The sequence below is a fragment of the Entelurus aequoreus genome, linkage group LG10 (genome assembly GCF_033978785.1).
Source record: "Entelurus aequoreus isolate RoL-2023_Sb linkage group LG10, RoL_Eaeq_v1.1, whole genome shotgun sequence".
NCBI classification, from domain to species: domain Eukaryota; kingdom Metazoa; phylum Chordata; class Actinopteri; order Syngnathiformes; family Syngnathidae; genus Entelurus; species Entelurus aequoreus.
Window position 1 is genome coordinate 69124023 of NC_084740.1, and position 20950 is coordinate 69144972.

Consider the following 20950-nt stretch of genomic DNA (forward strand, 5'->3'; position numbering starts at 1 on the left):
CCAAAAGTAGTGAAACAAAAATGAATATTATCAACAACAGTATCAATATTAGTTACAATTTCAACATAGCAGTGATTAAAAATCCCTCTTTGACATTATCATTAGACGTTTATAAAAACAAAAAAAAAGAACAATAGTGTCACAGTGGCTTACACTTGCATCGCATCTCATAAGCTTGACAACACACTGTGTCCAATATTTTCAAAAAGATAAAATAAGTCATATTTTTGGTTCATTTAATAGTTAAAACAAATTTACATTATTGCAATCAGTTGATAAAACATTGTCCTTTACAATTATAAAAGCTTTTTACAAAAATCTACTACTCTGCTTGCATGTCAGCAGACTGGGGTAGATCCTGCTGAAATCCTATGTATTGAATGAATAGAGAATAGTTTTGAAATCGGGAAAAAAAATCGGTTTTGAATCGAGAATCGTGTTGAATTGGAAAAAAAAAAAATCGATTTTGAATCGAATCGTGACCCCAAGAATCGATATTGAATCGAATCGTGGGACACACAAAGATTCACAGCCCTAATTTCTACACTATATCTAACCTTTGCCACACCTAGTGTATGTGTGTGACAATCATTGGTACTTTAACTTTTTTTAACTTTAACTTTAGATTTATTCTCATCCACCAACCTCTTTTGGTTACATGTCCAACGACATGTCGACATGTACGACACAATTAATACTAGATCATTTACTAACATTATTATCATTGGAAACGTCATGTCAAATTCCATAACATGAATGCAAATAAATCAGACAAAGTTTCCTATTTGGCAACGCTATCCTGTAGCCACACCCTCTGGGGTAATATACTTCCTGTGTTGTGGCCTCTGTTTACATCTGTTACGTCAAAAATATGCCTTCTCGCTGGATACTAACAAATGCTCTAGAACAGGGGTGTCCAAACTTTTTGAGTTAGGGGGGCGAATTAGGCTAAAAAAATTTGGCCATTAATATGATGGATGTATAATAATTTAACTGGATATTTAGAGTATGTGAAAGTTCGACTCCTAAATTTTGTAATCCATCAGAAATATCAGGCAGCTAAAATGCGCCAATCATGGATAAGTGCGCAGAGAGTGTTTTGCATTTTCCCATTATGCACTCTACTGGATTTAAATGGGTGTAATTTTGATTTTTTTAATGGTGTTTGGACGTTTTTTTATAATATCCACAATGTTCAGTGGTGTTATGTGTGACCATGTTTGTTGACCTTTATTTTAGCTGGAATGTTTTGTTTGTTTGCACCATGACTAGGGAAGGTTGTTTGGATTGTGTCATATAAGTGAATGCTGTGCTATTATTTTAAACTACTTTCAAGGGTCATTGGTCTGATTTACACACATTGTCCACAAGAGGGCAGCAAATATGGTGCATTCAGTGACTGCCTTGTATTTAAGATTAATTTAAAAGCACTCTGCGGTGTGATGCTTTGTTGAACTCATGACATCTCGCGGGCCAAATTGAAGAGGCTGGCGGGCCGTAGTTTGGACATCCTTGGTTGGGAACCAACAGTGTTTCGATTGTAACTGCCCAAATGTGATTAGCAGCAAAGTAGACAGCCGTCAACGTTGTGGCTCAGAGAGCGAACAGAGGTGACAACAAGTAAGTGAGCTAGCAACATTTATTAACACGCATGAAATATACCAAAAATGGGTACCGTAGTGGACCGGTATCGATTCCCAGGTACAGGGAATTGGTTTCAATATGTGAACGGTTTGTATCCCTACATATGATGTGCGATTAACGTGGCGTTGAAGAAAATTAGCGTTATTACCGTGTTAAACTAGACAAAGAATATGGATGGAAAAATGGAAAATGGCCTCACCTTCTCGATGTCGATGAGAGTCACTGGAATGTTTCTTCCCACCACAACCATCACTGTTCTGCCACACATATCCACACCTGCAGACACACACGTCGTTCTGTACTTCCTTAATGCATTTATGAAAAACACCTGCAGCTGTCCGGGCATTTAAAAGGAAAACATACAGTGCCTCCGAAAAGTATTGACAGCGCTTCACCTTTTCCACATTTTGTTATGTTACAGCAATATGTCAAAATGGAATAAATTCATTTTTGTCCTCAAAATTCTATACACAATACCAACTTAACGTCAATTCCGGACTATAAGCAGATACTTTTTAACTACACTTTGAACCCTGTGGCTAATGAAAGGGTGTGGCTAATACAGTCTACGGATTTTTCTTTGCTGACGGCCATGTTACAAATAGTTTTCCAAAAAAGACCAAGCAAATACACTGAAAGAGTATGTGCTATGGTGCCATCTTTTGGAGTTCGCGCACTGCAGGTGCTGCGGTGTCCTTCCATTTAGTGCTTTCAACCAGAAGTAGAAGTGCCGTTCCGTCTTCTAGCCGTCCAAAGCGTTCCTACTCGTATGGATTCTTCATTCATCACTCCAAGCTACGTTTGTACGTTTTACAATATAACTAAAACGATTCTTACCTACTAAACCGTCCCATGTGTGACGTCTGTAGGAGTCTTTTCATGCGTGTGCAGCGTCGTTAGCATAAGCAGATATGCTAACACGGTTACGTCTCTCTGTGTTAGTATTATTAACTTGCAATGGCATTCTTTTTGTATTGTTTCAGTTTCACAAATCCCTCAGTAAATTCATCAAAACGTCACCGTGGAGTTATTGAGTCTGTTTACCTGATTGGAGAGCTAGCTTCTGCAGCTAGTGGGTCCATGGCGATGACTTCTGTTTTGTTTCATCAGCCATTTTACTGCCGTGTTACAGACACCATTTGGAAACAATTAAGGTATGTAAATAAGCATTTAAAGGATCTTTCTGTGTAAATAATTCATTTCACAGCATAAATATATGCGGCCTATAGTCCGGTGCGGCTAATACATGGATTTTTCCCCTAAAATGTTGTGGGTGCGGCTTATATACCGATGCGCTCTATAGTCCGGAAATTATGGTATATACATGTGATTTCTTAGTTTTTTATTTATTTATAATAAATTTGTAAAACATTTGAAAACCTTTTATTTTTTGACATTTTCATTAGGGGGTATTTTGTGTAGAATTTTAAGGGCAAAAATGAATTAGTTCCATTTTGAAATAAGGCTGTAACATAACAAAATGAGGAAAAAGTGAACACTGCATTGGTAGAATGATAGTAGGCGTGTGCATGCAGAGAGTGGATGTCTGTAGGGAGCTAGACAGAGTGCAGAGAGCTGATTGGTGCTGATGGACTGGTCTGAGGTCAGAATGCAGAACAAATCTGCCCCCTACTGGGCATACAAGTAAACTGCAGCAGTAGAGAGAAGCGGAGAAGCTGTGGTGCCTTCACTGACCTCCGACCTTGTCAGTTATGCAGACGTACCTGTCTGATATAACGCTTTCAGAGCGGCGATGTCTGACAGGTCCTCTGCTCTGGCTCGACACAGCCAGCGGTTGTAGCTGAAGGAGACACACCAAGAAGATAAGCGAGGGTAGTAAAAGAAAAGTTGAGGTCAATCCATCAGACACAACGAGCCCTATGAACCCCATTTGGACGCCCTGCTGCTTTTCATTTGTGTTGTTGGCTGCTCCTTCTTACTTCCTCTGGTGCTGCTTCTGCACGGCCGCCTCCGACATGTGACCCTGCAGGATCAGCTTGCGCCGCTTGTCCACGTCTCCCTCCATGCGGGCGAAGGCGTGGTTTCCCACCTGACCCAGGTCCGAGTCCAGGTTGTCCTCCTCGTAATCGTCTGCGCAGAAAACAAATAACTGCTGTTTGTGCGGGATAAAAAAAAAAAAAAAAGATGCTGTTCTACCCAAATAAGCGTGTTCTCAGGATTAGTCATGTCACAGCTGAATCATTTACTGTGTGTGTGTGTGTGTGTGTGTGTGTGTGTGTGTGTGTGTGTGTGTGTGCGTGTGTGTGTGTGTGTGTGTGTGTGTGTGTGTGTGTGTGTGTGTCCAGATGTTCTGCTGGCACCATGAGGATACTTCTCATCCCATCCAAAGAACTCTTGACTGACTCCAGTCTCATGCGTGGTGTCGTCTGCTCGGTGGACTTTATCAATGCTGTGCGGCCATGTTGGCACCCTAACAGAGAGACAGCTTGCCCAAATGTACAGTGGATCCCCCATTTGTTATTTGCTACCCGATATTTGATCAAAAATATATATGTAGTGTAGATTTTATTTGACTTTATTTGTGGGGAAACCACACCCATTTGTGACTTTTCTGTGCAAAAGGTAGACCGTTTTTTTCCATAGTAATTTCTAGCTGCAACACTAACTCAGACTCCAGTACTAGCACTTGGTCTAGCACTAACACCGGTACTAGCTACTGTACTAGGTCTAGCACTAATACCAGCACTAGCTCCTGTACTAGGTCTAGCACTAGCACTAGGTCTGGCACTAACACCAGTAGCAACTCCTGTACTAGGTCTAGCACTACCTCTAGCAATAACACCAGTTTTAGGTCCAGTACTAACTCCAGCACTAGCACTAGGTCCAGCACCAATACTCGCTCCAGCAGTAGCAACAGTACTAGCTCAATTACTAGCTCCAGCACTAACACCAGTACTAGCTCCAGCAAAGCACCAGCACTAACACCAGTACTAGCTCTAGCACTAATACCAATACTAGCTCCAGCAAAGCACCAGTACCAGCTCCATTACTAGCTCCAGTAAAGCACCAGTACTAGCACCAGCACTAACACCAGTACTAGCTCCAGCAAAGCACCAGCACTAACACCAGTACTAGCTCCAGCACTAATACCAGTACTGTCTCCAGCAAAGCACCAGTGCTAGCTCCAGCAAAGCACCAGTACTAGCTCCAGCAAAGCACCAGCACTAACACCAGTACTAGCTCCAGCACAAACACCAGTACTAGCTCCAGCAAAGCACCAGTACTAGCTCCATTATTAGCTCCAGCACTGACACCAGTACTAGCTCCAGCAAAGCACTAGTACTAGCTCCAGCAAAGCACCAGCACTAACACCAGTACTAGCTCCAACACTAATACGAGTATTAGTTCCAGCAAAGCACCAGTACTGGCTCCAGCACTAATACCAGTACAAGCTCCAGCAAAGCACCAGTACTAGCTCCAGCACTAACACCAGTACTAGCTCCAGCAAAGCACCAGTACTAGCTCCAGCACTAACACCAGTACTAGCTCCAGCAAAGCACCAGTACTAGCTCCAGCAAAGCACCAGTACTAGCTCCATTATTAGCTCCAGCACTAACACCAGTACTAGCTCCAGCAAAGCACCAGTACTAGCTCCAGCACTAACACCAGTACTAGCTCCAGCAAAGCACCAGTACTAGCTCCAGCAAAGCACCAGTACTAGCTCCATTATTAGCTCCAGCACTAACACCAGTACTAGCTCCAGCAAAGCACTAGTATTAGCTCCAGTAAAGCACCAGCACTAACACCAGTACTAGCTCCAACACTAATACCAGTATTAGTTCCAGCAAAGCACCAGTACTGGCTCCAGCACTAATATCAGTACAAGCTCCAGCAAAGCACCAGTACTAGCTCCAGCACTAACACCAGTACTAGCTCCAGCAAAGCACCAGTAATAGCTTCAGCAATGCACCAGTATTAGCTCCATTATTAGCTCCAGCACTAACACCAGTACTAGCTCCAGCAAAGCACCAGTACTAGCTTCAGCAATGCACCAGTACTAGCTCCATTATTAGCTCCAGCACTAACACCAGTACTAGCTCCAGCAAAGCACCAGTGCTAACTCCAGCACTAGCACCAGTGCTACCTTCAGCACTAACACCACTACCAGCTCCAGCACTAGCACCAGTACTAGCTCCAGCACTAACAACAGTATTAGTAGTGTTATAACACAAGTTAATATACTAGTAGTGTTATAACACAAGTTACTATACTAGTAATATTATAGCACAAGTTACTATACTAGTAGTGTTATAACATGTTATTATACTAGTGTTATAAATAAGTATTTTTTATAGGTGTATATATTTTTGCAATTTTTCGTTATTCGCACGGGTTACATTCCGAGCTCATGCTGGCAAACAAAGAGGATCCGTGCTGTGATACTTTTATCTGGAACTGCGTGAGCTTGACATGATGGCGGGTGGGGTATGTTGTGCTGGACTACAACCAGGTGTGTTTGTCATCCACATCTTGTGTCGTCTGTCAAGACCTCGCACAGGTGTACCTAACGAAGCGTCCCGAGTATGCATACTTTCCAGGCTTCCCGGTTTCTCGGCGATGCGGATCCGCCTCTCCGGCACGACCGGCTCGCCCTCGGAGTTGCCGATGTTGGCCGGGATGAGGGGCAGACACGCCCTCTCCTCCTGGTCAGAGCGGGGGTAGTACAGCGGAAGCAGTTTCTTGTACACGGGCTGCGGAGACACACAGTGCACGGGGTCAGTTCTCGTCTAGGGCGTGGATGAAATGCTCAGCCAAGTCGGACCTCCTCTGCGTCGGACACGGCAAACACCACCGCCTCCATGCTGCTGCCGTGCTTCTCCAGGAACCTGCGCACTGTTCCTGCAAACACAGCATCTGTTGAACACCTTCTCGACATACACATCATGGCCACTAGAGGGTGTGATTTCCTCATTTAGGTACTATTCAGGTGAGGGTTGGCTAAACTTTCTCCACTGAAAAATGACAGCATGTGGGGGCCATTTTGATATTTTTTATTTTCAAAACTAATACAATATTTTGATTTTTTTTTTATCTTCAAGCCTCCCCTCAAGTTTGGTTCTGTGGACCAAAAAGGGTCCTCAGTCATACAAATGTTAAAAATAATTACATTTTATTGACAATAATCCATTCTAATAATAATAAATATTTTTTTATTATTATTAAACGTTTACAGTAAATCTCTAGATCAACTTCAGTCAACTTATGTCGATATAACATAAAACTAAACATGTTTATGTTTTATGCCCTTTTTGTCAAAGAAAACTTAGGTTTTTATATATGGCCAAAACACAGAATATGCTATATTTTCCCCAAAAATTGTTTCTAAGTGAAATATTTGATGTGAAGTAATTGGAGCCTTAATTAGGCCAATAATTTATAACATTGATTTTGACTCATGATTATTTTTTGAGCAACAACAGTTTTTTTTTTTTTAAATCCCACTAAAATTATTGGGGATCCAAAAGGCCCCCACTTATAAAAGTGTTAAAAATAAATCATACTTATTTTTTTATTGTACTTTTGACTTTTTTTCGGGTTTGTTTTATGCCCTTTTTGTCAATGACAACCTTGTTTTTTGGCAAAAACACAAAATATGCAATGTTTCCCTTAAAATAATTTCAAAGTTGAATATTTGATGTGAAGTAATTGGAGCCTTATTTAGGGCAATAATTCATAACAACATTGATTTTGATTCATTATTATTTCTTGAGCAACAACTGTTTTTTTTTTCTTTAAATCCGACTAAAATTCTTGGGCATCCACTCATACAAGTGTTAAAAAAAAAATCTGACTTTTTTTTTCAAACTTTCAACACTTAAGTGTCTAGATCAACTTTAGATCCATATGTCCATTTTAAGTTTTTTTTATTATACTTTTTTTTTTTTTTCAGGGTTTGTTTTATGCCCTTTTTGTCAAAGACCCACCAAATATGCAATATTTTCCTTTCAAATAATTTCAAATTGGAATATTTGATGTGAAGTAATTGGAGCCTTAAATAGGTCAATAATTCCTAACAATTTTAATTAATTATTATTTTTTGAGCAATTTTTTAAACAAAAAATCCCACTAAAATTCTTGGACATCCAAAGGTCCTTACTAATAAAAGTGTTAAAACAATAAGTCATACATTCTCTTTTACTTTCAACACTTAAGTATCTGGATCAGGGATCCTAAAACTTTTGTCACCAAGTACCACCTCAAAAAACACTTGGCTCTCCAAGTACCACTAAAACGATCAACATTAAAATACAGTAGGCCTAAGTATTCATTACAAACGAGGCAGAAGTTTTATTCAACAATTATGTTTCATATCATTGTTACGTGCAGCTTTCTCTGCCAATGTTCGTCTTTGTTTACATGTGTTGATTGGGAAGGCAAGGCAAGGCAAGGCAACTTTATTTGTATAGCGCTTTTCATACACAAGGCAGACTCAAAGTGCTTCACAGACAACAAAGTGAAATGAAAGAAAATAAAAGCAAAATTAAAATGCAGACAATAAAAATAAAAACAGTGCAGACGTTAAAAGTTAAAAGATTAAAAGATTTAGCTGAAAGCTAAGGTGAACATAAAAGTCTTCAGTCTAGTTTTAAAAGTAGTGAGAGTTGGGGAGAGTCTGACATCTTCAGGAAGTTTATTCCAGCTATGTGTTGCATAGTGACTGAATGATGATCTCCCTTGATTTGGGTTTACTCTTGGAACCGCTAACAGATTGGTCTCAGAAGATCTTAGTGATCTAGAGGGCGTATATAGTGGGAGCATATCAGTGATATACTTGGGCCCTAGACCATGTAGTGATTTATATGTGAGCAGGAGGATTTTGAAATCTATTCTCTGATGTACAGGGAGCCAATGTAAGGATTTAAGAATTGGTGTAATGTGCTCACATTTTTTGGTCTTTGTTAGAACTCTAGCTGAACTCTAGTTGAAAGGGCGGACATAAGCGGAGAATGTGGAGAACATTCGGTTCCCACGCGTGTTGAGTGACAGAAATGATGAGTAAGACGGTTCTGTTTGTGTCTTAATTGTTTATTTTGGCGTCGCCTACAGTCGTCAAATTGTAACGACTTCCATGTTCCATGACTTGAGTGCTGATTAATTTTTGATAACGGCTCCAGTCACATCATTACGTTTTTATTTAAGTGTTTCATCGGTGTACTACTAAATGGCGCCCGCGTACCACAGTTCGAGAATCACTACTCAAGATCACTGCTTCTTAACCACAGGCCCATTGTTGGGCTGCGAACTATAAGAATGGCTGCTAAATTAGCCAAGAAAGTATGCATCCCAGAATTAATTTACTAAATGAACCCTCGTGGGTCAGTCCATGCTGTCAGGGATTTGAACGTCCATCATGCTAACCACTGCACTAAACAGCCAGGCCTTCAAACCAGTTTGCCACTTTTGTTAAAAAAAAAGTGTCTGCGACAAGATTAAAGATTAAGATTAAAGATTAAAGTACCAATGATTGTCACACACACACTAGATGTGGCGAAATTTGTCCTCTGCATTTGTCCCATCCCCTTTGGGAGCAGTGGGCAGCAGCGGCGCCGCGCCCGGGAATCATTTTGGTGATTTAACCCCCAACTCCAACCCTTTGTTGCTGAGTGCCAAGCAGGGAGGTTATGGGTCCCATTTTTATAGTCTTTGGTATGACTCGGCTGGGATTTGAACTCCAACCTACCGATCTCAGGGCGGACACTCTAACCAAGACTACCTATTTAGCTAATTTCGGGTGCAAATCAATCTTTTTTTGTTTCCAATAAAATGTACGTACTATATTTTCCGGACCATAGGGCACACCGGATTGTAAGGCGCACTGCCGATGAGCGGGTCTAGTCAGCTTTATTTTCATACAAAAGGCGCACCATAATGTAGGGCGCATTAAAGGGGTAATTTTTAAAAAAAAATTCTAAATGTAAAACACTTCCTTGTGGTCTACATAACATGTAATGGTGGTTCTTTGGTCAAAATGTTGCATAGATTATGTTTTACATATCATCTTCAAGTCTCTTTCTGACAGTCACTTCAGGATGTGCCGTTTTGTGGGCGGTCTTATTTACGTGGCTCAACTTTGGCAGCATCTTTTCCCCGTCAACTTTGTTGTAGTAGTGAAGCGTGCAAGGATGGGCGTGGAAGAAGTGTCAAAAGATGGAGCTAACTGTTTTAATGACATTCAGACTTTACTTAGATCAATAACGGAGCAGCATCTTCTTATCCATGGCTCACTAGTGCAACATTGCCGGAAATGTGTCGGAACTTTCTAATAACTAAAGTTCCTTGGGTGAATAATGTAAACTCACCACAGCCGTATGTTTTAGCGCTTTCATAGCAAGTTTACTGACAGATATAAGTTAGAACATTACACTACTTTATATTAGAAATGGCAACAGCGGAAGATGAATGCCCCGTAAAAAGAAGATAGAGAAAAAGAAGAAGCTTATCGATTACCGTGTCGGCACAGACTAAAAAGGCGGATGCGCGCACATTTTCAGGACTTATGCAGAGCCCAAATACAGATCAGCAGGTACCAGAAGGTAAGAAAAGTTGCTTTTGTATAATATTGCCAAACAAAACGCCAGATAATATGTCTTACCTTATACACACACCATAATAATACTCGTATGTTGAAGCACAGTACAATCCATTAAGCGGAGCAGCTTCATAGCTTACCAAAGTCGTACTAAAACATTTTGATAGATTGTTGAGCGCCGTGTGAAATGTTCTATATTTTCAATGGAACATATACAATTTTGGTGTTGTTTACTTGAGTCATACTGCAGTCTACACGTATCGCTTATGTGTGACCGCCTTCATATTGCAGTCTACACGTATCTCTTATGTGTGACTACCATATAGTGGTCACACTTATCATTTCACCATGTACCAAATAAAATAGCTTTGAGGTCGGTAAGCACAAACTAAATGATTCCGTACATTAGGCACACCGGGTTATAAGGTGCACTGTCGAGTTTTGACAAAATGAAAGGATTTTAGGTGTGCTTATAGTCCGAAAAATTCTGTATTTATTTATATGACTCATAGATGTAAACATCTTTTTAGGAAATAGTTGTTTTTTTGGCCTCTTCTGAGGTTCGAACCCACATCAGTGGGATGAAAGGCATGTGTGTTATCCTCTCAGTTAAACTGCCTAGCTGTCAAAATGATGTCCAACTTTAAATGTTAAAGAGAGCGAATCAGCAAAAGTATTGCTTTTTTTCCAGACTAAATAAATGTTTTTTTTACTACAACACATTTTTTTGACAGTGTGGAATATCTACTTGCAGTTAGTCGGAATAAAAATGGCAACCGTAAGTGAGAATGGTGGGAGGAGTACAAATAATTGTCCAATATTTTGGAATATCATGAATATTGTAAAAACTGGGAATTGTTTAGGTTAAAAAAAATACCACGTTTTTTTGTCGTAATCAAGACAAATATTTCAATGGTGAAATGGTTGAGAAAAATATAACAATTACGATTTAGTTTAAAACCGGTTGTATTGGGGAATGTTTGTTGAATAAGCACGCATGTCCTGAAAGCGCTGAACGTTTTGACGCTTGAACGGGATCAATTGGATGAACGGTTTGGGAGTTAGAGGAAGAATAATAAATAGATGAAATTTGGTGCAGAGTAATATAGTAGCGTGGCCCCGGGGCCTCACTTTTGACACCTGGTGTTAGTGGAAATGGATACTAATGAATTGATGACGTGATACGTGTGTGTCTTACTGAAGGCGATGTGCGTGGCGTCCTCCAGAGGGTACCCTCGTTTGGCCGTGCTGACCACGCAGAGGCCGACGGACGCCATCGACTGTTCCCTTGGCAACACGAGAGACGGTGTCAGGTCAGTTCACAGGTTCTGAGAGTGTTTTCTGATGATGAACGAGACGAGGGAGACAACTTACGAGGCCAACTGCAGGATGTTCCTGTAGCAGCTGTACAGCGAGCTTTCGGCCGCCGTCCGGTACTTGGCTTTGTACTTTGGTCCCACCGTGTGGATGATGAACCTCGCAGCCAGGTTGAAGCCTTTGGTCTGCTTGGCCTCGCCAGTGCGGCATCCTGCACAGGAAACAGCGGTTAAGGTCACGGACGCAACTGCTGCACGCGCCGCTAACGTGAGTCGAGAAGAGAAACCTTTGAGTTTCACCAGCTCGTCTCTCAGCTCGGGTCCCGCCAGCTGATGGATGCGGCTGGACACGGGGTTCTTGTCCGTCAGCAGCTCGTTGCTGGTGTTGGTGATGGCCGTGCAGCCCAACAGCGCCACGTCGCCCGTGCTGCGGGACAGTTGTTGTTACGTGACTGTCCTCTAGTGGCAGCCAGCAGTATAGACAACCAATACTAGTAGCAATATAGGGACAGTGATATAAGTCATACAGGGATAGCACTGTAATATATTAACAGTGATGTAGTGAAAGTAATATTACTAGTAATATAAGTAATACAGTAAAAGTATTATTACTGATAGTATAAGTAATATGGTTACAGCAATATAAGTCATATAACAATGCAATATATTAACAGTAATGTAGTGACAGTAATATTATTGATACTATAAGTAATATGATGACAGTAATATTACTTACAATATAAGTAATATAGGGACAGTGATATAAGTCATATAGGGATAGTACTGTAATATATTAACAGTAATGTAGTGAAAGTAATATTAGTAGTAATGCCAGTAATACAGTGACAGTAATATTACTTATAATACACGTAATACAGTGACAGTAATATAGTGATAGCACTGCAAAATTCTAACAGTAATGTAGTGACAAAATATAAGTAATGTAGTCACAGCAATATACAGTCGTGGTCAAAAGTTTACATACACTTGTAAAGAACATAATATCATGGCTGTCTTGAGTTTCCAATAATTTCTACAACTCTTATTTTTTTGTGATAGAGTGATTGGAGCACATACTTGTTGGTCACAAAAAACATTCATGAAGTTTGGTTCTTTTATGAATTTATTATGGGTCTACTGAAAATGTGACCAAATTGCTGGGTCAAAAGTATACATACAGCAATGCTAATATTTGGTTAGATGTCCCTTGGCAAGTTTCACTGCAATAAGGCCTGCTTGGTAGCCATCCACAAGCGTCTGGCAAGCTACTGGTTACATTTTTGACCACTTCTCTTGACAAAATTGGTGCAGTTCAGCTAAATTTGTTGGTTTTCTGACATGGACTTGTTTCTTCAGCAATGTCCACATGTTCTCAATGGGGTTTTTAGGTCAGGACTTTGGGAAGGCAATTCTAAAACCTTAATTCTAGCCTGATTTAGCCATTCCTTTACCACTTTTGACATGTGTTTGGGATCATTGTCCTGTTGGAACACCCAACTGCGCCCAAGACCCAACCTCCGGGCTGATGATTTTAGGTTGTCCTGAAAAATTTGGAGGTCATCCTCCTTTTTCATTGTCCTATTTACTCTGTAAAGCACCAGTTTCATTGGCAGCAAAATAGGCCCAGAGCATAATACTACCACCACCATGCTTGACGGTAGGCATGATGTTCTTGGGTATAAAGGCCTTACCTTTTCTCTTCCAAATATATTGCTGGGTATTGTGGCCAAACAGCTCAATTTGTGTTTCATCTGACCACAGAACTTTGTCCATGTGATCAGCAGCAAACTTTAGACGAGCCTTAAGGTGTCGCTTCTGAAGCAAGGGCTTCCTTCTTGCATGGTAGCCTCTCAGTCCATGGCGATGCAAAACACGCTTGACTGTGGACACTGACACCTGTGTTCCAGCAGCTTACAATTCATTGCAGACCTGCTTTTTGGTGGTTCTCGGTTGACTCTTGATCATCCTGACCAATTTTCTATCAGGTGATAGCTTGCGTTTTCTTCCTGATCGTGGCAGTGACAAAACTGTGCTATGCACTTTATACTTATGAACAATTGTCTGCACAGTTGCTCTTGGGACCTTAAGCTGCTTTGAAATGGCTCCTAGTGACTTTCCTGACTTGTTCAAGTCAATGGTTGTTCTTTTCAGATCTGTGCTGAGTTCCTTTGACTTTCCCATTGTCGCGTTTGTAACCAAGTCTAATGACTGCATCACATGAGCCCTATTAAATGGGCTCAGAGAAGTCGACAGGTGTCGTCAATCATAATCACTCTCATGAAGTTAAGAGGCCATGCCATGAAGCTAATTTGATTTGATTGTAACTTTTCTACTTCATGAATGTTTTTTGTGACAAACAAGTATGTGCCCCAATCACTCAATCACAAAAAAATAAGAGTTGCAGAAATTATTGGAAACTCAAGACAGCCATGACATTATGTCCTTCACAAGTGTATGTAAACTTTTGACCATGACTGTAAGTAGTATAGTGACAGTAATATCTGTAATATAGATAGTAGAGTGACAGTAATATAAGTAATATAAGTAGTACAGTGATGTATTATAAGTAATTTAAGTAGTTTAGTGACAGTAATATAGGTGATATAAGTAGTATAGTGACAATGATAAGTAGTATAGTGACAGTAATATAGGTAATATGAATAGTATAGTGACAGTAATATAAGTAGTACGGTGACAGTAATATAAGTAGTAGTGACAGTAATATAAGTAATATAAGTAGTAGAGTGACAGTAATATAGGTAATATGAATAGTATAGTGACATTAATAAAAGTATTATGAGTAGTACAGTGATGTCTTATAAGTAATATAAATAGTCTAGTGACAGTAATATAGGTAATATTAGTATAGTGACAGTAATATATGTAGTATAGTGACAGTAATATAAGTAGTACAGTGATGTAATATAAGTAGTACAGTGATGTAATATAAGTAGTACAGTGATGTATTATAAGTAATATCAGTAGTCTAGTGACAGTAATATAGGTAATATTAGTATAGTGACAGTAATATAGGTAATATGAATAGTATAGTGACAGTAATATAAGTAGTATGGCAACAATAATATAGGTAACATGAATAGTATAGTGACAGTAATAAAATTAATACAAGTAGTGCAGTGATGTAAAAAGTAGTATAGTGACCCTAATATATGTAGTAAATTCACAGTAATATAAGTAATAGAAGTAGTACAGTGACAGTAATATAAGTAATATAAGCAGTACAGTGACAGTAATGTAAGTAATATAGTAACAATAGTTTTAGTTTTAATCTTCTTAAAAGTTTGTTGTTGTTTTCCTTAGTGACTAAGCATTTTTGTTGCAGGAACATTCATCCGCAAAAACCCTTGATTGATGAGATCTTCCAAAGGCCAGTAGCTTTAAAAGGAACGTCAGCATTGACTCAAAAGGCATGTTACAAACGATCACGAGTCCGAGAGGTGGGTGTCTCCTCAGGGCACGACGGTAATGTTAGCGCGGCAGGAATGCGAGTGCTCCTGGCCACGGCTAAACACCACCAACAACAAAAGAAGCACTCAAAGTGGAGCTCCAGACCAATCATGTGGTCTTCAGCAAGGAGGAATTAGGGTATTAGACTCTGTGAATAGAACCAGGATCTAGTCCACATTGACAATTAAGGTCCCTTGATGGAAGTCTTCTACTCACAATCATTATTGGACCTTCTTGACTCCTTAAGATTAGAAAGAACCAATGGCTGAGGTCAAAGGTTGTTAGCACTCTATCAGGAACAACAGTCAACAAATAAAAGGTCAAATATCTCTTTTTTTAACTCTGTGTAAATATTGCACCTTACAAATTCCGACCAATTCCAATAACTGGGAATCGAAACCGGTTCTCAACGGTGCCTATTTTCAGTACTTTTGATAATAATACCTTATTTTTATTGCAACATTTTAAAATAAGCTGATGATACCTGCTGTCCAGTTGCTATATCTTGTTTTATTGTCATTTGCGAAAATAACATTAATAGTGTATATTTTATGGTGTGTTGGGTCGTCAGTTCAGTCTTTGTTGACTATAGTCTTTTGTTGCACCATAAAAAGTGTTAATACTATAGTATTGTACTTATTACGCAACAGCTGTTTGATTGTAACTTCCATCCTAGTTTTCATTAACAAATGTGGAGGTGTTGAAATCGTTAATGCTAATCAGTAGCAAGTTAATGGGAAAGCCATTGTATATTAGCATCTACCAAGCGCATTTTTTGAAGAAGTGGAGCCCCATGGTGTGTTCCATTTATCTCGGAAGTTCCAAGAAAGCTGTTTTTGCGCTTCCCTTCTCAGAATATAAACAACTGATGGGGAAAATATGCACTCTTTCTCCAACCTTCATAAACGGTGGATGAAGAGGAAACAAAGACTCTATTGCTAGCAATGTAGAAAACACGGTAAATAAATGTAGTTTACACTACAGTAATGTTACCATATATAATTGCCAACAATACATCTAATGTAGCTGATTAGGTGCGAAAAAAACTAATCAGAAGTGCAAATAAAGCAGTGGTGCCCAAACCTTTGAACTTTGGGGCCGCATTGGACAAAAAAAAAATGGTCTGGGGGCCGAAAGCCGCCTGCACGTTAAGTTATTATATATATATATATATATATATATATATATATATATATATATATATATATATATATATATATATATATATACACACAACACTACCGTTCAAAAGTTTGGGGTCACATTGAAATGTCCTTATTTTTGAAGGAAAAGCACTGTACTTTTCAATGAAGATAACTTTAAACTAGTCTTAACTTTAAAGAAATACACTCTATACATTGCTAATGTGGTAAATGACTATTCTAGCTGCAAATGTCTGGTTTTTGGTGCAATATCTACATAGGTGTATAGAGGCCCATTTCCAGCAACTATCACTCCAGTGTTCTAATGGTACAATGTGTTTGCTCATTGGCTCAGAAGGCTAATTGATGATTAGAAAATCCTTGTGCAATCATGTTCACACATCTGAAAACAGTTTAGCTCGTTACAGAAGCTACAAAACTGACCTTCCTTTGAGCAGATTGAGTTTCTGGAGCATCACATTTGTGGGGTCAATTAAACGCTCAAAATGGCCAGAAAAAGAGAACTTTCATCTGAAACTCGACAGTCTATTCTTGTTCTTAGACATTAAGGCTATTCCACAAAATTGTTTGGGTGACCCCAAACTTTTGAACAGTAGTGTACATATATATATATACATACATATATACACATATACATTTATATACACAAATATATATATATACACAAATATATATATATATATATATATATATATATATATATATATATATATATATATATATATATATATATATATATATATATATATATACACACACACACACATGTATATATATACATACATATATACACATATACATTTATATACATATACAAATATATATATATACACACACACATATATATACATATACTCATATACATACACATACATACATACAGTACATATACATACATACAGTACATATATATGCATATATATATATATATGCATATATATATATGCATATATATATATATATGCATATATATATATATATATATATATGCATATATATATATATATGCATATATATATATATATATATATATGCATATATATATATATATGCATATATATATATATATATATATATATATATATATATATATATATATATATATATATATATATATATATATATATATATATATACTGTACACACACACACACACACACACATATATATACTTATAAAATATTATGGATATATAGTTAATGATTAATATGATTGGACATTAAGAGTATGTGAAAGTTTGACTTCACCTTGTAAACATGGCTACGTGTTTAGAGTGTTCTGAATTTTTCCCATTGTGCATTGTACTGGATTTAAATGGGTTTAATTTGAATTGTGTATGGTGCTTGGACATTTTTTATAACATCGAAAAAGTTCAGTGAGCAGATAGTGTTATGTGTGACCATGTATGTTGACTATTTGTGTTGGCTGCAGTTAGCACCATGAATGGAAATGGCTGTTTGGATCGGGTCATAGTATTAAGTGTAGAATTCATGGTCATTAACTTGATTTACTCACATTGTTCACATAATGGTGGCAAATTTGCAGCAATTAAACTGTCAACTGTAGGCGTCCCACGGGTATGACTCCCTATTAATGCGAGCCAACCGCAGGTGTTTTTGTTAGCTGTCAGTCCGCAGGATTACGCAAACAGTAATACATAGATTTCCAGAAAACTGGTGAGTGAGATGGTGCAAAGGAAGCCATTACATGTTGGTGTAAATCCCGATAAAAGTACCGACTTTTTGTTGCTACAGTCTTTTTGCATCGAATCACCAAGTCTGGGCAAGTCTGACTTATTAGGTTTGTGTTTAAACCAAGCAACTGTTGCGCCAAAGTGACTCACAAGAGGACGATTTTGCGGTTGATGTCCGGCCTGAAGGGGAAGGGCGAGGGGAAGGACTGCTGGCTGAGCAGGCTGTCGCTCAGGTCCTGCGGACTCTGCTGGCCATCCCCGCCCAGCACCTCCTGCCAGGTGGCGAGGGTCTGGACGTCCACGAACTGGGAGCGAGCACCCAGAGGATCCATCCCCTCAGGCATTGCAGGCTGTCGCCTCCCTGCAAGTCCAACTGATTAGCAAGTATCGATACTTCCATACTAACACGCAAAAAAATACATCCATACCTGCTTTTTCAGTATCGTCAGTACCGGACACTAACGACAGGTACATGTGAACCGATACGGTACCAATACCTGGTACCTGGAATTCAACACCGGTACCAATTTTCGATACTTTTGATAAATACATGTTAATTGTTTGATAGTAAAATGTTATTTTTATTCATTTCATAACTATGCTATCCAGTTGTTTTATCTTGTTTTCGTATTACATTACATTACTTCCAAGACATTACTATGTAGGCTATCTGGAGGCGCACCTTAGTTAATGCACTCGTGGCTTTCGGCAGGATTTTCTTCTGATAACAAACTTGGACCGTTAAGTCGTTAAATAAAGAATAAACAAAGTTTCTTTGTGATACGAATGTCCATTTTTAATTTATTCTCAAACAAAGCATACATTCTTATAATACAAAATTCACACTGCCGTAAAAAACAGTGAGTCTCTGGTGCGCCACGGCTGAGTGCAATCAGTGCGCACCTAAATGTCCTTTGCTTTTGCTCCCCAGCGCCACTCAGGCATCTAGGCAAAATGGCTCCACCACTATCTATGGTATGTTGTCTAACGAGGAAGTGGCTTTTTCCAGGAAGCTGAATGTGTCATGTTGCGCCCTACAAAGTGTTTATACTGTAAATATTGCACTCATTACACACCAGCAGTTTGATTGTAACAATCATGTCAGTTGTAATTATCATGACCAAATTTGGAGGTGTTGAAATCCATCCATTTTTCTACCACTTGTCCCTCTTGGGGTTGGCGGGGGGTGCCTATCCCAGCTGAACTCGGGTGGAAGGCGGGGTACACCCTGGACAAGTCACCACCTCATCGCAGGGCCAACACAGATAGACAGACTAATGCTAACAGTAGCCTGTCTATGGTAAACCCAATGTAAATTAGCATCAAGCTAACGCATTTTGAAAGAGTGAAGCATTATTTACTTTAGGGCTATACTTCACATAAAGTTCTTAATTCCGATGTTTTCCTTTTTCTAGCGTCGATAAACTCCATCGATTTCCTTTCAAAACTATGTTGGATCGATTTTTTATCTTCCGTAAGGCAAAAGTTGCTGAGCACAGCTGGATGTGGTTGAATCTGAGGACTATAAATCGATGTATCGATTCATCATTACGCCCCGAATAATTACACAAATTAACCTCTGTACACTACCACCATATTGAAAGATTATTAAGAACAATATTGTTTGTTTTATATACTAGAAGGCTCCACGCCATTGGTGTTATTTTCAAAATGTAAAATAGTTGTCATTTATTAACACAGTATTGTTTGATTTGATGCACTGGGAGTTGAGGTGGGGGAAATAATCGATTTTTGGATGCATTGCAATTCGGACATGGACGACTGGTAATTAAAAAAATTAACCTCTGTACACTACCACCATATTGAAAGATTATTAAGAACAATAGTGTTTGCTTTATATACTTGAAGGCTCCACGCCACTGCTGTTCTTTTTAGAATGTAAAATAGTTGTCATTTATTAACACAGTATTGTGTTAATAAATGCACTGGGAGTTGAGGTGGAGGAAATAATTGATTTTTAGATGCATTGCAATTCAGACATGGACGGCTATAGAACCAGTGAGTAAACATCAATTATTGATAATTAGGGATGATGTTTGATAAGAAATTATCGAGTTCGAGCCTATTATCGAATCCTCTTATCGAACCGATTCCTTATTGATTCTCTTATCGAGTCCAGAGAGGTTGTTGTACATGGAAAAAAACACACAATATTTGGTTTAACAAATCACTTCACATTCTCTACTGCTCGCTACTATAGTATTACCATATCTGAGTTATTGTGCAGAAATAACTACAAATGTGCGCTACATTCGTTAACCGTGTTACAAAAAATATCAATTAGACTGATACATAATGTTGGATATAGAGAACATACAAACACTTTATTTATTGAGTCAAAAATATTAAAGTTCGATGATTTGGTAAAATTGTAAACAGCTAAAATGATGTGGAATTAAATGATGGAATGGATTAAGTAAAGAAGTTAATCATTGTACTGATATGATCCAGTTTAAGAGGTTGTTCAAATGAATAGTGCTTACAAAGTACAAAGAAGAAGAATTATGAGAAATACTTTCAACCTTATTGAAAATAAGATATTCTTCATCTCAGTATATTAATAATGACTGAATTAATTAATTACATATTACAAAATTGTTGTATATTCTAATTCACAGATATTTTATGACAAAAAGGTCAGTAAATGATGTATATATTTGTCGGATCATGTTTTGTTTAGTTATGTTCTGTTAGTTTTGGACTTCCTTAGTTGTTTTGTGCACTTCGGGGGGTTTGTTTTAATCACCATGGTTACTTATGATTTTCACCTGCCTTGTACGCGCACCTGTTGCTCATCAGAGACTCTATTTAAGCCTGCCTTTTCCGGTCACTCGTCGTGGCTTCATTGTTTGCATTTGCAACAGTTACGTTGGCATTCTGGTTTTCGAGCGCATGATTCCTGTGCTAAGTTACCTTAGCTTCTAGTATTCCTGTGCTAAGTAAGTTTTTGCTTTAGCTTCTCGTGCGAACGGCACGCTTTCCTTTTGTTTCGTTCCTGTCTGTTGTAATGTGTATGATTTATGAGAAATAAATCATCTCCTACCTGCACGCTTTCGTTCGGAGCCGTCAGTTTTGCGTCCCGGGAGAACGAACC

General features: G+C 38.7%; 1 protein-coding gene across 2 annotated transcripts in view; it reads right to left on the minus strand.

Moving 5' to 3' along the window:
* gdap2 (ganglioside induced differentiation associated protein 2) overlaps nt 1-20950 on the minus strand; it is a 34333-nt gene that overhangs the window by 12278 nt on the left and 1105 nt on the right. Inside the window, exons 2-10 of one of the 2 annotated variants that reach the window (XM_062061534.1) lie at nt 17986-18196; nt 11799-11938; nt 11570-11723; nt 11394-11482; nt 6428-6504; nt 6197-6356; nt 3585-3735; nt 3369-3445; nt 1844-1920 (exon numbers count right to left, since the gene is read on the minus strand). In XM_062061534.1, coding sequence (XP_061917518.1) covers nt 1844-1920; nt 3369-3445; nt 3585-3735; nt 6197-6356; nt 6428-6504; nt 11394-11482; nt 11570-11723; nt 11799-11938; nt 17986-18179 — 1119 coding nt within the window. In that variant the 5' untranslated portion in view covers nt 18180-18196. Of the gene's footprint in view, nt 1-1843; nt 1921-3368; nt 3446-3584; nt 3736-6169; nt 6357-6427; nt 6505-11393; nt 11483-11569; nt 11724-11798; nt 11939-17985; nt 18197-20950 lie in introns of both variants that reach the window. The other variant, XM_062061533.1, reaches the window with a different exon arrangement.